This window comes from Temnothorax longispinosus, chromosome 3 (genome assembly GCF_030848805.1).
Source record: "Temnothorax longispinosus isolate EJ_2023e chromosome 3, Tlon_JGU_v1, whole genome shotgun sequence".
Classification (NCBI taxonomy): Eukaryota; Metazoa; Arthropoda; class Insecta; order Hymenoptera; family Formicidae; genus Temnothorax; species Temnothorax longispinosus.
The window spans coordinates 915,821-934,202 of NC_092360.1; the positions used below are offsets into that span (position 1 = coordinate 915,821).

Below are 18,382 nucleotides of genomic sequence, written 5' to 3' on the forward strand. Positions count from 1 at the left end.
GTTAAAGTAAAATGGATGATGTGGAGATAGGATGAGTATGCTACAGATAAAGAAGTGAAGATAAAGCGCGCGAAGCGCGGAGGTGGAAATTACGTGTGACCGGAAAGTGCAGGAATATTGCCAGTAACAAGAAACCTTAGGAAAAACAGGAATATCGTGTCAGCTGAACATAAACTGAATGCATGCGACTAACATGTGCGAGATCCTAAAAATGAGAGTAGAAAAAGGTCACTAGGTGTATAATGGTACAGTATCTTTATAAAAAAGACCCTTTGCATATGTGTCATGTTTTCCTAATTTGTCCCATATTCCTATCTCTTCCTCGAATTACATTCTGTACATATAACTCTAATTTAAATTGTGATAATAATTAATCAATAACGAATGTTTTTAATTCCTAAGATTTTAAATAAATATATCTACAATTTATATCAAAATAAATATTGTGAGAAAATATAACGAGCGATTTATTTGAGACATAATGATATAATGATTACCTACATTCACACAATGTTGAAAATAAAAAAATTGAACTTATAATTCGAAGTATTATATAAAATTCAGTTAATAATTTAACTCCATTTCAAGCATATAAGACAACGAATTTAATAATTTATACATACTTCAGCGCCATTCTTATTTTATATACTTTTACAGACTTATATATTATTTATTTCTGTTAAATCGCAACTTGCGACTCAATTCCTATTTCCTATCAAAGGGAATCGAGATATCCTGCTACATCCCTGGGACAATGACACGAAGAAATGATACGTGAGGAGAAACGAGCTATAGCGAGAGAGAAAGAGAAAGAGAGAGAAAGAACTGCTCCGAGGTGCAATCGGCAGACAGAGAGTACGTGACTGTGCAACCGCAGGAGAGATGCTCGGTTCTAGCAAGTTGGAATACAACGCGATGCAACCTATCGTCTCGATGCGTCTCGGCCACGAAGAAAATGCGAACTGATATAGCACGGAAAAGTCGTCATCATGCGCGCTGGCAATTATCGTTACGAATCGAAGGGAGAAGATTAATTTGCGAGTGTGAAATCGTATTGGCGACGGTCATTCAATCCGTTGTGTAATTTCTGTTACGTTACAACACTTTCTCTCTCTCTCTCTCTCTCTTTCTCAGCGCGGTACATTGTGCGCCGCCCGTGTTGTTCGTGACATTGCAGAATCTCATGCGGGCTGCTATGTTTCGTAGCAAATTTTCTATTCTGCTGTCAATCAGTTATGAAATGTATGAAAACGTGATGGAAATTGTTATTAGATCAACAAAAGAATTACGCGACATTGTTTTTAATTATTTATCAGCCAAATATAGAATATAAGCAAATAATAAGTCTTCATTAAAATATGTCGCACAAACATTGATTGCAATCACATTGTATTTTTTTAATAACGCTGCAATATTCTCCAAGAAGGCTGCCTCTTCGTTAATCATATGCTTAAGTACACGCCGGGCTACTTACGTAAACGAAGGAATTACGGCCTCTACTGTGCGCTCATAAATTAACCGCAAGTGGATAAATTTTTGTAGAACGAGACCGCGCCACACAGGCCACTTAGCGCGAAACGGAAGAACTACAGGCATTTAGGTGGGATAATGTTGCGTCGCTTTGCTGAAAGATAGATGAAGGTTGGTCGCGGCGAGACGTGGGAAAGAAGTGAAATTTAAGAGTGAAGGCTAGCCATGAAACGACATGTTAACGCGATAGAATAGCTCCGAAAGCAACGATAAGTTAGCACAATGTTATTTGCTAATGTTTTTTCTGTGATTTGTTTAATAAAATAACATACGTCATTCAATTAATGTATATGCAAAATATTATTTATTATGTACAAAATAAAAAAGGCCATACGGCATAAATGTCAAAAACAAAAATTTTTGCACATATTTTAAAAATAATATTAATTTTCTTTTTAGAAAGATTATAAGTAAAATAAAATAATTTTCTTCTGACCTCTTCTACTTGCTATATCTTATAATCATCAGAAGGAAACTGATTTTGAAATGTAGGGATTGAAGAAACCTGTGGAGCAAACTAACAATTTTAAAACTTATCAAAAGATAATTATAAAAAATATCCGCGGCTTCTCTCAAAATAGGGAAATCAACACGAGAAATATACGATGGTTTTTTTCTCGCACATACTTTACTCGCGTAGATTTTCGCAATTATATAGATGCACGTTGAAACCTGCAAGGTAAACCACGGATATCAATAATACGGACCACCGGCGTGGACGCTCAGGTTAATCGCCGCAAAAAGCGAGCGCTTATTTTCCACAAGAAATTGCGCTTAATGAATAGCGAGAATCTTTCACGAGATCGTTAACCAGGGAGGCAATTTCCGCAAAAGTCACGCGCCTCTGCCGAGACCGATCGGTCAATTGTGCGGGCGTACGAGCGAGGATAGATCACGGAAAGCGATGGGTACATACACAGAACAGCGTTATGCGTTTACGGAAAGCGGAATACGGAGGAAGCAGCTTTGAGCGGGCTTTAAGTGGAAATTAATTTGCCTGTGCGCGCGAACGTGCGGCGAGTTCCAAGCCGAAGAGTACAGTATCACCTCTCACACGGTCAACGATCCGACGAATGGACAGCCATATACGACGATCCGACCATGATCTTCACGTGCCTGCCTTATAGGGGGTGTATGACCGTTAATAGCGTGCTATACGACGACACGCACGTCGAAAGAATTCGATGTGAAGAAAGCTTAACGTGATACTTCGAACGTATATCGTATCCAATACGCTACGTTAATTACCAGCGATAATTAACGAGACGGCGCCTTATGTGCTTCGATCATGAAATATCATTCCCGTCCGTCATTTCGAAAGATCAAAAGAAATGATGTATTAATAAAATATTGTCGATGTTATACGAGAAAAGTTTTCTACAGTTTCCACGAAATATAATTATTATATAAATAGTTTCAAATTATACAGTTTGTTAAGTCGCCCAAATTTGCGAAGATTGAATTTTTTATTAATAAAGTTTTTCTCCGACTTTTTAAATTTTTAGTACGTTTCTAATACGTGGAAAAAGTCAATTAAAGACAATATATTGTCTCAATGTCTCGAACAGTATCCGCTATTAAAAATATGAAATAGAATTAATTAATGCTGTCGTAGAAGATTTCTATTTTAACTATCATCAACTCTTACAAACTACACCGTTTCCAGTATAATCCGTAGCTGACGCCACGTGCTGGCTCACAAGGTCTTGTACCGATCCCGATGTCGATAAAGTTGCATTCTGTATCAGAATACAGTCTCTGACTTATTCAACATTTGGTAATAGAAATATCGTATTATGATTATGTCGCCATATTTTTCCATTAATATATTCAAACGAAATGACATATACAAATACACGCATTGTGTATTAATATAAAATATTTAATAAAACATATCCTGTTTCTGTTTTTCACAGTTTTCAATATTTCGCAAAATATTTATTCATTGCATGCAATACCTACATTTGTAAAATCAATCAAATCGATTAATTTACGGAAAATGTTTATTATTTTGAATTTTTGATAATAAATGTGCAAATGTTATAAATGTCTCGGTACCAGAGAATCGCCATTTATCTTCCGCGCCGAGAGACACTGAGACAAAGTAAGCGGAAAAAATCTAATTTAGCCACTCGGCGAACAATTAAATTTTTACGCTGCGAACGAGAAAGGGCCAGGAAAGTAAAAAGCTAAAAACGCATCAGCACGTTCCTACCCGTCGTAAATTCCATTCCTGTGTCGCTGATTCGGGCAACGAAATTGCGAATGTGAGAAACAAAAAGTGCGAGGATTAAAAAAAAGTATTAACTCCATAGACGTGTAAGTCGTTTTTTAAACGTCATTTTATAAAAAGATACCAAGCGAATACCGAAATCTTAAATATTACAATATTATCCCTATTCGCTCCAACCATGCCTTTCGTGTCCCACGAATTTCTAACAATTGTTTGTTCCGGAAAACAAATGATCGTGGGAGAATCCCCTCCACGCCGGAAAAAAGTTATTGTGGCAGGGAACCTCAGGTAAAAATTTCAAAGTCCTAGCTCATTTACTCTCGAAACGGGGAACAATCAAAATCTCGGTGGGACACGAAAGTGCATGGTTGGAGGATTACGTCAGTGTTGTGTGAAAGGTAAATGAGCATTTTTTTCGATAAAAATGTATTTTTGTGTATAATTTAACCGTATTTAAAATATTTTTGTTGTTAAAAAAAAAATTTAACATTCCACAGAGGTCTATTATGGCTCAGAGGCAGGTGGAAGAGGTGGGGAGGAGCTACGATTATATAAAAAAAATTAATTTTTTTACATAAAAAATATCTGTCACACTTCAAATTCGCCTTTTCTTATTCAGAATTTCTTTTTCTAGCATTTTTTAAGTCCTTAAAGTCCTTCTGTACCATTTAAAAATTACCAAATTTGCGGCGACGAAATTAAGTATTCCTATTTAATTAATAATTATCTCATATTTTTTTTCTTATTTGCACTACTTTTAGCTTTAATTTGCGTTTTGGTTCATTAAGCTTCGTCAATTTGTTCGTGAGTTATGATTTTTTAAGTAAAACGAGTCGTAACGTAACATGTGTTTGTCAACATATAATTGTTATAAAAAAATATTTAAATAAATGATTTTCAAATGTTCTTTACATTGATTTTTAGTCGAAGGTACAAAGATATTATAATAATTTTTGGGGAATTTTTCAAAGCTATTAACATTATAAAAAACACGTGGGACTCGAAAGTGCATGGTTGGAGGATTATTGGGGTGAAAAAAACGTTGGAGTGAATAGGGTTATTTTTGTCGGTAGGATATTTTAAAAAAATAATTGTATCGAACCTTTTTTTCTCTTTTAAAGATGGATATTAAAATTACGTATTAAATATTGATAACTTAATATTGCTTTTATACTTATATAATAGTATTTTTATTCGCTGATTAGCGAATTAGTAAGATAATCATTATGTATGAGAAAAGAAAGAATGCCAAGGCGTTTGCGGGCTGAGGGCTCAATTGATTGCCTAACGAATTAATTCTGTCATTATCTTCGCGCCTACGAGATACCGACCTTGCGATCGATTTATCATTGGTATGCCTGTGTGTATGCTTAACAATGCGCAATAAAGACGCAGCAGCGAATCAGAAGTGGACGATGCTCATTATCATTACACTTTCGCTCGATCGCTCGACATTTCTCTTCTATCATCGTAATTGACGTCATTTTTCATTAAATACGTAATGTGATGTAACTCGGACGTGACATCAATCATAAGTATCATAACGTATAATTAAATCAGGCTATTTCTCTTTCGGAATTTCATCAATTAACGCTCAATTTTATGAAAACTCGTAAAAACTTATACCTATATTCTGCGTTATTGCTTTAAGTTCTGCTATTACTGAAAAGGTTCTTGTTACTGACCGCCAGACTTCGCAAGAAGAAACACTTCTGCGGATATACATATTATCGTGACATTTACTTGAATTAACATATTATCACGCATTTGTCCATTCAAGCTAAGCGCTTATACTTAGAATATTATCCTTTTTTCAAGACAAAATCGACGGAAACAAAGAGGCGAATATCTCTTGACGTACGTATGTAACCGCTATTGTAAATAATAGATCATTGTCATCTTACTCAATGAAAAGTATTGTTCTCTGTAGAAATTGCAGAGGCGATAAGTGTAGGCTGCACATTAACGGCGAATTTACGCGAGAAGGTGATACGTTTGAATATACTATTATTGTGCTCATCATTTGCAATCAGGCTCAAGGCATTAGAAAAAACGCATCTCTCGCGCTTATATAACGAAAGATTTTAACTTTGATATACGATATCTTTTTGAATATTTCAACTGGATATATTATATCCTAAAATTTTTCGTTATATAAGCGCGAGAGATGTGTTAACAGTTAACACATAAATTTCTTAAACGTGGAATGGAAAAAGAGCATGAAGAAAAACAAGATAAAATGGGGTAAAAACGTGCCATCGCTCGACACTCACCTCGAGCATTATTGCGGTCCCGTTCTATTCGAGTAGTTCTAGGTAAGGATCTGCTTTTAGACTCACCTGAAACAGAAAATGATCATGTTCATATTATTTGAGCTGTTACATTGGGGGCATTGAAACATTCAAAATTGTAACAATTATTAATTTTATTGAAAATCATTTCATTATGAGAGTCAGTTCTTGATCGATTATAATATTTTTATACGTTTTGGCAAAGAAATTTCAATATTTGCGATATCTATTTAATCTTTTTAAAAGATCCGCCAAGATTATCAAACGTTGCGCATTGATAATGAGAAACACCTGCGAAAATCTCTATCCAAACTTCTTAGCGATATTAGAGAAATAGTATCGATTTTTCCCCTTTAATATCGCCGCCGATGCGAAGTACCGGCGACTCTATTCGCGACGAGAGAGCAGCCAGAAGCGTCGACTGCACGCATCCGCGATCACGGAACCAGAAGTCTGCCACGCCGGTTCTGTTATGCGGCTCCGTTTCGCGCGGGCTTTTTCGCGGGGACAGCTTTTTCACGGCGCGTCGCACGGCGCGGCGGTAATAGACGCCCCGACCGTATCCGAGAGAGTACGCTCCAATTCTCGCGAGTCCCGGCCGCGCCAAGTGTGCGGCAGCTTGGGCGCGGGCAGGGTAAGACGTCGCATCCGCGCGCGCGAGCGGACACTTTCGTCTAATTGCACGCGCCAAACGGTCGTGCTAATTACAGGCCGCGCGTCCCTTTTTCTTCCTCCGAGACGTCAAATATGTGGCTCTGGAAGGAGCTACTGGAAAAAGCTACGACGGGATCTCATCGAATCTTATTAAACTCGATATTTCATTCGATCGAAATGTGCATGACGTTCGTTACAAAGCGAAATTTTCTCTAAACTAGATGGATCAGGATTAAAGGGGTAAATATTGTAGAAAAAGAAAATCTCGAAACTTTATGGTAACTGCAAATAATTCGATGAAAATGGAGTCATATTAAATCTTAAAGAGGTGCGTGGCTAAAAATATTAGCTTGAGAGAAATCTTGAGAGAAATCTTGCATTATTACAAAGAAATGTAACACACAAAGAAAGATTGTATATAAAATGTATAAAGATAACATTAATTATTTACATTTAACATATAGTACATTTAATTATTTCGGAATAAAAATAAAAACCGAAAAGTCAAGACAGTAAGTACTGTTAATAATTAACATGCTCGATATTTTCTTTTGCCTTCTTTTCAAGTAGACACTTTCTAACTTTAATATTCAAATATAATTCCATCGCAATTCGAGCGAAGCGTTTCCGCTAATACGCTTTCAGTGAGAAACACCGCGGCGCGGACAGAATTATATATTGAGGAGCCTACAAAATACTTTCTACAAAATAATGTGCAAAATGTTGCAAAATTATTGTCATACACTGTGTCATACATCGACGCGTTATTGCAGATAAACTAAATAGCCGACAGTTTTGTCTTCCTCAGCTTACGAGGAAACTCAACTAATTGCATGTCTCTCCTTCTCTCTCTCTCTCTTTCTCTCTCAAAGCGTCTGCGGTGGATCTTATGTGACGGTACGATGGTAAAATATACGAGACACGTACAAATATTACGAGAACCTTCTAATGAAACCGCGAACATGAGTTATACACCGTGAATTCTGAGATAAGTACGGATTCGTCGATGCGTTTAGACCCGACTCGATTCCATTTAAATATGCGAAAACGCGATAACCGCTGAGATGTAATAAAAAATTAAAGAAAATAATCTTAGCAGAAAACAGAAGCGATGTATTTTAAATGAAACGTGTAAAAACGAGAGAGTATATCCTACGAGTGTAAGAATAATCTCTTGCTTTTGCTATAATTTTACTACTGGCAAGAATTACTAAGTATAACGATAATTGCCGAGTATCGCGATATACGCTCACTAATGATAATTATCTCGTCTCGAAAAGAGAAATTCATGTAGTAATCCTGATTTATATAAATTGCGTGATATCCGAGAAAATCATGGCTCTGTAAATATTTGATCGCGCGTACATCCTGTTGCTGCTAACACTTTCGAAAGCAGCAGAATCAGTTTCATTTATTGTAAGAAAACCGGCAGAATGTTCTTGGCTTACTTGCGTACCGCGGCGGATGATTGATCGCTCGCCGCTGATGGACGCGTAACCACCGTCCAAACCAGATTTACAACGTTATCTATAATGTGCAAGTGAGAGGATTTTAATTTCATCCGGAACGTTCGCTGATGCTAATGGTCGCTAGATACACGGAATTTGAAATACTAACAATAAATCGTAAATTTATTTGCGTCGACGTAAATAAATTTGTACTCTCAAGACTTTTCGCGCGAATTCTTAGACGTCTCGATCTCGCGTAATAAGTTCTTACTCTTACTTACGAGAAAAGTATACACAAGTTCTTAACAAGGATCATCTCTCTATTAACGTTTCGTTAACCTGTCCCTTAGTCCCAGCATGCAGCACAATTATGATCGATTTGGTATCCAATTACGCTCTGGATTTGTTAGGAAAATCTCTCTCGTACATCACGTGACAGTATACCGACTTTCTTAAGGAAACTAATGTAGACGTTCAAATAAAAAGAGATACACAGAAAAGAAATATTAATAGGGAAAGTTATATGATAAGGCTAATGATAGGATACATACCATAAAGATAGCATGCTGCGTATTAAGTATTTTGTAAAATTTATACAAACATCTCAACGAAATATCACGTATTTATGTGTTGCAAATCAAGTTATTTTCAGAGTTTTATTTTCAAAGTTAAAATCCAGTTTTACTTTATTTGTAATTTAATCTTATTGATCGATCCAATAATTTGTTACGCCTAATTTAATACTAAATATTTTACTACAATATATAACCGCATAGAGGAATAAATATTCACGTTTTTTTCCAAGAGCAAATACTATGTAAGATTTGTATTACGTAAATGATTACAGAGTTAGTCATCACATTTATAATTATCAAGGAAATTATAATGGCAATGATGCACGTGAGTCAGTAATAATCTTTTTCTGCATAATAAACATATTTTTTCTCTAAAAGTGAAATGAAGAATGATGTACTGAAACAATACACTCACTCTACTTCTAGAATTTCCATTTTTTTCCGAATCGGATTGGATGTTGCAATTGCAGAGAGGAGAGAAAAGTTCGGATGACAAAGTTACACGTTTCATGCAAACCAGAAAAATACGATCGAGAAGAAGCGGTCGGCCTGGCAGGGAATACGTATCTGCAGTAGCGATTTCTCTCCAGCGTGAATTCGAATGCCACTTTACGATCATTCTTACAACCGTTGCGAGACGTTTGCGCGCGTAAAAGCGAAACACGAAGGCGCTTGTGCAACTTCTTTTACGGTGGTTACTCGCGTAATCGTTCACGCCAAGAGAAGCGCGTCAAAGATTTGGACGTCGTACAGAGCACGCTACTCTGACGAGTAGGATAATTATCGAGTAATTATAGCGACAATCCTTCCTTATATAACTACATATTAACGTCACGGTTCGATCGGCATTTGTACTTTGTACAATACATAATGTTCCTTATAATTTTTCTGAATAATATTTATGACGTTTTTTGATTGCGAGTGATTTGCTGAGAAATCACTTACAGAATTTACTCCAGATTATAGATACAGATGCATTAGTCGCATTAATCTTTCTCGTACTTATTTCGTAAAAGACGCTATTTACGTTTTGATTTGTAATTCCGTAAAGAGATTCTCGTACAATTGCTAGATAGCAAATATGCAGCTATTCGAGCCTAAATAATATATGATAACGAGCATGCTAAGGAGAAGAAAGAATAAAGCCATTATGAGATAAGCCATTAAAAATGGCGTTTTGTGTGTCTATTTAATTTTACTAGTGCCATAAAGTCCATACTTTATATTTTCAATTCGCCAAAGGAATATATGAATGAGATTGCTTGTCTCATATGCACAATTTGAATTCCTATATCTCTAAAAAATAAAAACGAAGATATGACGGACATTTTTCATCTGAACTATATGTTAATCTGTGCTATTTTTCGCGTTATTAATCTCAAAACGGTAAAGAAATTACATATTTGATCAATCAAATGTTGCTAAAAAAATTATTAGCGTCCGTAACTATCATACGAAATAATTTATCATTTCCATTTTCCATTTCGATTTTCCAGATGAGTAAATTATGTAAAGTATCTGCTTCGATAACAGTCGCCGTTTCGATACATTTATGAAATCTTATTACAATGTACCTATACACGTATGTATCAGTTTTATTGTTCCTGAAACGGATTACAGCAAATTTCATTAAATTTCATATTCTCCCTTTTACTCAAAACCTTCAACTTCTCAACCATTTATACATCGAGGCATAAAATCAAACCTGGAATCCATCGATTACCAATCGACCGCTCTCATATAGAGCCACGCGTCATTCATGACGAAATCTTACTAGCGCGAGCCAATAATTGCTAATAATTATATAACCGTGAAGAATGATAGTGTTTCGTACTCTCTAATACTTGTCGCGACTGCGTCCCGAGAGATAATGCGATGACACGCAGATTGGCACGCACCGTTACCTGCCCGCTTGAGTGTTGCCGCATAAATGACAACACGGCGCGCGGCAGCCTTGCGCAAGTACGCGGTAATGCGCGCTATATATAAAAAACAAACGTCAAGGCCAGTTAATTTTCACGAAATATTTAAACGTATTACGAAATAAAAATGTCCCTGAATATCCGGTTCCTTGTATTTTAAATTAATTGCGTTAAATAAACTATTTGTAGCATTTTGCGCCTTGTTTTGTGGATTCATTAGCATCACTTAAAATAACGATTAATTCCATTCATTTAAGAGATCGTATTGGAATACATATATTATTACTTTAATACTTATTAATTAATGAGAGAATTTTTTTCAATTTGATTAATATATATGTAAATGTATATTATTGGCAACCTATTTAACTATCATACACGAATTATTTTTTTCTTCTAATAACAGTTTCAATGGTTGATTACTCCATTTTGAAAAATTATTGTTACTGGAAGAATCAAGTCTATTTTCATTTTGCTTGAAAAACTATTTTAATGCTTTAAAAATCAAACAAAATTTAAACTGTCTCAAGACAAATTTTATCTCAATTTCTTAATTAAATCACGATTACAAATATGATATACTGAATATTAAACTGACTCTCAAGATTTGTTTATTAAATTAAATTTGTCATGTTTCAAGACTCATTACTGCTGAGTTCTTCAGCAGTAACGTAATTATAAATATAAACATAATCACCAGAATTATAATTTACAATTAATATAAAATTAATATAATATTTATCTATACATTTATATAAAGTTTAGAGAATTTCAGATTTGCCACAATAAATTACCCTGAATTAACACTGTTTGTAAAAGAACATTTCTCTATCAAAGATTTAATTTTCTCGGAAAAACATTTCATCAAAGTACCAATATAAAATTTATCTCTTTATGCCTCTTAATTTATTTATATCATTTTATGCCGCAATCTAGTTGTAAAGTTATAATAAAAGTGAAGTAGACAGTGCGGAAAATGCTGTAAATGATGTCTGTTATGAGATCCAGTGTATTTTTTCGTTCACAAACGCGCTGTTTCGTGAGGCAACATTTTTGTGAAAATTATATTTTAATGGTGCTTGACAGTGCTGGATCTCGGATATCGTATAATTGCGCTGAGAACTCCCTCGGTTTTGTTATTTAAATTTTAATGCAACTGCACAGAGGCGGGATTATCATTAATTTAAATGCGTGTACTTTTATATTTCACTTTGAACCATTTATTGAGCATGGAAAATATTCCTGTTAATATGATAATATTTTTGATGTATATACTTGTACGTGTCTTTGAAAGTAGCATGGTAGATGAATCAAAATGCGTTATCTGACTTTTTGCTAAATTTCACATAAAATCGCGAATAAAACAAGATAATACCGACATTTAGCAAGAAAGAAACAATCCGCGATATAAATTATCCGATAGAGAAAATTAACGGGATTTCCACCTCAATATTGTGCAACGCAGGATAACGGGATATTTTTTCATTTTAACACGTACATATTAAGTATTAAGTACACGCATGTTGTTTCCCTGATTTATATCGAAATGATAACGATTAAATAGCATTTACTAATCACGGAAGATTCGACTTCACTTATTTGAATGACGTTAATCGACAGAAGCAACGTTTCAATACGAGTTTTACGAAGATCAAGCGTGCGTTTAAGGCGCTTTTAGCGTTGGCTTGCTCCAAGAAAGACGACGCACCAGAATCGAGTTCGATACTCCAGAAGAGGCATCGCGCAAAACACACATATCGTGCGTGTAACGGGTTATCTTTTTCCTCTGTGACGTTCGACTCGGAAACAGACACATCTGATTGTCCATCAAGTAAACGTAGAGACATCAGTGAGAGATATTAAAAAAAAAAAGTAAAAATATAAAATATTGCGATTAGGATTGAAAATAAAATTAGGAAATGTAACGCATTAATTTCATCTCAGCGCGTCTATAACAGACGCGACTCCGTACGGTCAAATAAAGTAGCAGCGTTCACGCTTGCGTGAGCTAGCTTTATGGTCTAGCCGAGTCTCTAGCGGAACGCGAGTTAGAAGCCGCGTCTATGTAAATCAATTGTAAGCAATTGCCTTCGGACTGAATAATTTTTGGCGGTAATGATCTCGTGAGATTTATAGCACATGCAAGAAATCTTTTGGAGATTTATTAGCTACGACATAATATTGGAACTGTTGATTATGGAATTCCTAAAATGGGATACCTATTAAACGAAAAAAGCTATTGTGTTTAATATTCATTGAAAAATGAAAAAAGAACCTATTAGTGAAATTAACATCGTTGATAAAACCGTGAGAATAATTTATAAACAGCTTACTATTTCAATTGCATTGCAGTATATGAAACAATCATTACATAATTAATAATGTATCGAAATATAATAGCTCGAGATGCTATTTTGCATCGTTGCATATGCATTTATTGTGTTCATAAAAACTATTTAATTTAAAAATCGTAATTTACTTTCCTCGTGTTTATTACACTGTGTATTTTGCAAATTACACGCTATTATGTCCTTGCACGCATAAAAATAATTTTTATGAGCGCAAGGATGTAATAGGATGTAATTTGCAAAATAGTATAGTATACTAAACTCGACAAAAATAAATTACTTTTTAGTTTAAATTAAAAAATCGTAATATGCTTTTTTAAACAAAGAAAAATTGTCATTTGCTTTTTTAAATAGTCGTTTAATTATCTTTTTAAATTAAAAATAAAAGTATCATACGTCTATGGCAGTTCCTGATATCCTGTGGCACGTAACGGATCCTCATGTCGACGATGTAGATTATCTTACAACACGTTGAGTCGTCCTTGATTATTAGGTCATCTATCTAAGAATCGCGCGACTGAAGAAGAGTGTCTTCATTCTCGCGTCATTCTTCGTTATTAGAATATTGCTCGCGATGGCTCATCCAACTGCATCTTAATTCATTGTTGTTTCATGAAGCATCGATTAAAAGGAGAAATATGACTTCTTCTAAAAGTTTAGAAGAATATCAATAATAAGTCTGTTCGTATTGCCTGCACTTTTTGCACTTAGAATCTTCGCTTTCCCTTTCTCCAACGCTCAATATATATTTTTCTCGTTTTAAATGCAGGAATTTTGGAGAATTTTAAGCAACACGAACAAATCTAATATTCCGTAATTTTTCGCAATTTTCGATGTAAATTACACGATGACGATCGAGGAACTTTCGCCTTGCAGTCTCTCGATTTTCTATCAATTCTCGTTGGCGGGAATATCTTTCTTGACATTAACGATCGCGCTAACAGCTACGATCCTTATGGGTAATAACGGATTTCGTAGAAAGTCTTCCTGTTCACCCGAGATCGATAGCACCGATGAGCAAACGTTGCAAAGCGTTCGGTTATTTTGCAATTCTTCCAACATACTATACGTGACGTCTGCTACATGCATATATTGTAATGACCTAGCGAAACAATTTGCAGCAAGTAAAGCATCTTGCGCATTTTGCAGAAGTTGCGAGAACATGCGTCGTTATCATCGAACACTCACGAATTAGAAGATTATTATCATAGTCCGTACTGCTAATATGAATCACTTAACACTAAACAGCGCGTATAATATCCTGATTGACAGTTAGCCGCTCGGCAAGTTGTCACTGTCGTCCCGGTTTAGATATCGCTGTAGATACGTATCGAGTATACCGTTATCAGCTTCCAGTCTTGATCAAATTTCCCCGTCCGTTTGTTGCAAATGAAAAAAGAAATATATAATTTTTTACAAATTTTGAGACACCGATTGGCTCTAAAAGTAAAAAATTGTCTCTTTCATAATTTCTGATATGACTCTTGATGTATTTAAAAAATTATAACATTATAAAAAACATAAATCTGATATCATCTGGCAGTGACATATCCAGAATTACTTTATATTCTCTTCTATCCTCTTGATTTACAAAAGTCAATTATATGTAAGGTGTGAATAGATCCATAAAAGAAGATACGGCACTCAAGTGTCGTCTATTCAATTATTGTTCTCAATATAATCGACAACTGAAGACCGTCAATTTATCCAACTCGAATATATCAATCACTTATATCGATAAATACTCCGAATGTATATAACAATCTCTAATCAATCATCTCGAAGCACCCAAACCATTTCTACATTTGCAACAAAACAACGTGAGAAATAAGTGTCGCTTTGTTCACTGATGACCACGTATTCACAAATAATTTATTCATCTCACACATCCGCGACGAATTTCTTCGATGACGATTGCCGTCGATCGAAATATCGCGTCGAGGATCCGAGACATCGGATCGACTCACTCACCGACTGAGAGTCCTCTCAGCCGGCTCGAGACAGTGAACACGATACAGTCGGGAATGGACTGCCGCGAACGGAGGCTGCGTACGAAAGTAAATATTAACGTGGTCTCTCCCTCGCTTACACTTACTCGTCGCCGACGTGTGGTGTGTGCAATCGTGATCGTGAGTATCAACACGAGCGTGCCACTCTCGTGAATAGCGTGTCACACGGTTGAGCCGCACAGCTCATGGGCGAGGGTTATGCGAGCCAGTACGTGTCATCTGTTTAGTATCAATCGCGGTATGCGTATTTCCGTTCCGCGACTTTTATGACGCGAGAACAGACGCGATAACCGTCATGTGTCTGGTAACCGTTGTCTCGAAAACAGTCTGACTTCCAGATCCTAGTCCAAAGTCCAGATATTCAATAATTTAATAATGTTTTAATAACGTTTTAAAATATTTGTCTACTTGAACAAAAGTAGTAGTATATTTGAAATATTTAAAATATGTACATATCTAAATATATATTTAAAATAAGTGTTTAAAAAAATAAAGGAAAAAATGGTGTGTGCGTAGGCGAAGAATAATTAAGTTACAATACTTTTAACTGTGACTTTGTTCATGTGCTTGGATTGTCTATTAAATAAAAGACAAATTTATTCAAAAACTTTGAGTAAACAACTAAAACACATTATTATTTTCTTTAAAGAAAATTTTTTTTCGCGATTTAGGTAAATGCGGAAAACAATCGAACAATAAAGATTTAATAATTTGATAATGCAGAATTGATCGAGAAAGAAATAGGAGGACGACAGCTCAAGCAATTAAAATTGTCTGGCAATTATTCCATATTTCGAGCTTTCTTTCGTATCGTGAGGCGTCGGTCACCGGAAAAGGCAAGTGCGACTTTAACAAGTGTAGGCACGCGATATTGCGTAGGGTTCACCTACGTATATTTATTAATCTTGTGCGTTATTATCCTACGCACCCCAGATCGTACGGCGCCATAAAAAGAATCGTTGAAGCAAGCACTTTCGAACGCTCGACTTCTATAATATATTTCAGTTCCGTGTATAAAAATCGATGCGGTCTGAAGATAGACCGCTATTATCGTTACTTAAAACCTCGATAAACATCTGCCATTATAACTGCCGAGATATCCTCTTCTCGCATAACGATATCGCAATTATATCGTATCGGCGATATCGTTATGCGATTCGCTTACGGCGAATGTGCAGCATGCAACTCCGTATTCTAGATACCTGATTCAAGGTCGTCCTGGTCGGCTCCACGAAGGCAGGAGTGAAAACTGCGGGACAGCCGGCGACCGCCGGGTGAGGCACCCTCCGTCGAGACACTCTGCATCTTTGGTAAACGCGTGTACACGTCGTCGTCCTAAAGATAGTTCTTCTCAAGTTCAAGTAAAGCTGGGATGAGGTGAACGGAACCGCGTCATGTCTTTCCCTTTCTTCTTAGCGACTCAAGTCGCGAATAATAACGGGAGTCGAATAATTAAGGACTAATTAACCGCTAATGCGCGCACACATCACGAATACGATATCACGCGTGTGTGCGAGGGTGTAGGTCGCGCGGGCAATCTGCTCGCTAAGCGCTTCTCCTCTTCGCTCTAGTTCACCTGGAAAGAAAATCCAACGGTTCGTTGCCGGTACGATATATACGTCGCGGCAGACGTTCTCCAAAATAACGAAACATGTGACCCATGATCCAAGTTCGGGGGAAGTTTGATGAAATTGACAACCGAGGCGATCAATCTATATCATCAATTTTGCCGATATCGTTTTGTACCCATTTCGCTGTCGGAAACTTCGAAACGAAGGAACTATTTGTTCACAAGACGTAACCTCTTTCTCTCTCTTTCTCTCTACATCGAGCGATATTAATCAACTTGAAAAATATCATGCCTGCCTAGTCCGCACCACGCCAGCCGAACATTTTCGTTCGCCATATCAGCTGAGTACGGTGATGCGAGAAATGAGACCTTTCCTGTATCGTGCGATCCCGGAAAATTATAACTACGGCTACCATGACGACGTATAAATCGCTATACATTCGCGCGTAATTCGCAATTCATCTGGTATAATGATATTGCGCAACCGCAGAATTGTGGGCGAACGAAAGTTGCCTTAGCGTCGATGTGTGCCCAAATACGGTTAATGATCCGCTATTTTTTCGAAATTCGTGGCTCGCACGACATACAGTCATACAGATAATGTCCCGTAAGTTATAGTTACGTGTTTAACGTCGGACTCGTGTTATGTCACAACAATTTATGGGTATGAATTTAAATTATTCGCGACAGACACGCACGATGACTCCGACTTGTTCATTCCTAAACGTGAATATCTGTATTATGTAATTCGGTTTTTACACGAGTAACATCGATATCTCAGAGCTATATAACTGATGTCATTCTAGGATTTGGAAAAATATTTTAATCATGTAAGAAAAATAGTTTTTCGTAGACATTTGTCTGAATGTACAGTCCCCCAAATTAATGCAGTTTTGTTGTTTAGACGAAAAGCTCTTTTAACTAAGTTTATATATATTTAAAATCACTATATTTTTCGCACATAAGTTATGCTTGGAAGAGAGTTTATGTTTCCTTTATATAAATATAACATAATATTTGTATTAAATTTCATTAATTTGTTATAATATTTTAATTGCATTGAATTTCCGTCGCATAAATCTCGATCGATTTATAAAATTCATAGTTCAATCTCCAGTTTAAAAAAATGAGAAACTACAATTAGGAGCATATTCTCAGTCATTTTGCAAGCGTTAATGTGCGATTAATCGATGCATAATTTATACCGAGCGCGTAGGTGCACGCGTGCGAGCATACGTGGGTGTGGTTTTTAACTAGGACAAACAGGTAATTAAAAATATGTATGTGTACGTGGAAAGGCAGAGCGGTATTTCAATTTCGATCGAATGCCGCCGAGATGCAAATGAGAACTGCATTCTTGAGAGACGTTCCGCTCAAACGCATGCAATCATCGCAGTTCGCGCGATGAACTCTTAATTTATTACTAATAATCGACAAGATACGTCGATTAACCAGGAAGATCGACGAGGAGTCCAGTTATTACGAACATCACGACGTTATTTGTAACCGTACTTCATTGCTATATGAGAATTATTATATGCAGCGCTTGCATATGTATAATGTTGCTTTTATCAATCTTTTTATTTAATTAACATTCAGTTGCACATGCATGTCATTCTTCCTAAATATACTTCATTTAATGTATTAAGAATGAATTACAAAGCAAGCGCGAACATATCTAATTAAAATGGCGGTGACCGCGATTAAGTCGTAAAGTCGTAGAACCCTCGTTCGCGTAACATTTATATTTCGTGCGGTGTAGAGGAAACTCGGTGCATTTATTTAATCGTAACGCAAGCGTA

At 36.1% G+C, this 18,382-nt stretch overlaps 1 protein-coding gene and 1 long non-coding RNA gene across 18 annotated transcripts in view; one reads left to right on the plus strand and one right to left on the minus strand.

Annotated features, from left to right (window-relative positions):
* LOC139809497 (uncharacterized) overlaps positions 1–18,382 on the plus strand; it is a 300,362-nt gene that overhangs the window by 266,065 nt on the left and 15,915 nt on the right. The window lies entirely within an intron of this gene.
* Positions 1–18,382, minus strand: part of Raskol (Ras GTPase-activating protein raskol) — a 313,196-nt gene that overhangs the window by 82,419 nt on the left and 212,395 nt on the right. For 4 of the 16 annotated variants that reach the window (XM_071772425.1, XM_071772424.1, XM_071772422.1 and 1 more), the window contains one exon: positions 16,213–16,586. The exons of 11 other annotated variants lie outside the window; for them this stretch is intronic. In XM_071772425.1, coding sequence (XP_071628526.1) covers positions 16,213–16,315 — 103 coding nt within the window. In that variant the 5' untranslated portion in view covers positions 16,316–16,586. Of the gene's footprint in view, positions 1–6,036; positions 6,103–13,397; positions 13,542–16,212; positions 16,587–18,382 lie in introns of those variants that run through there. One more of the 16 variants, XM_071772421.1, reaches the window with a different exon arrangement.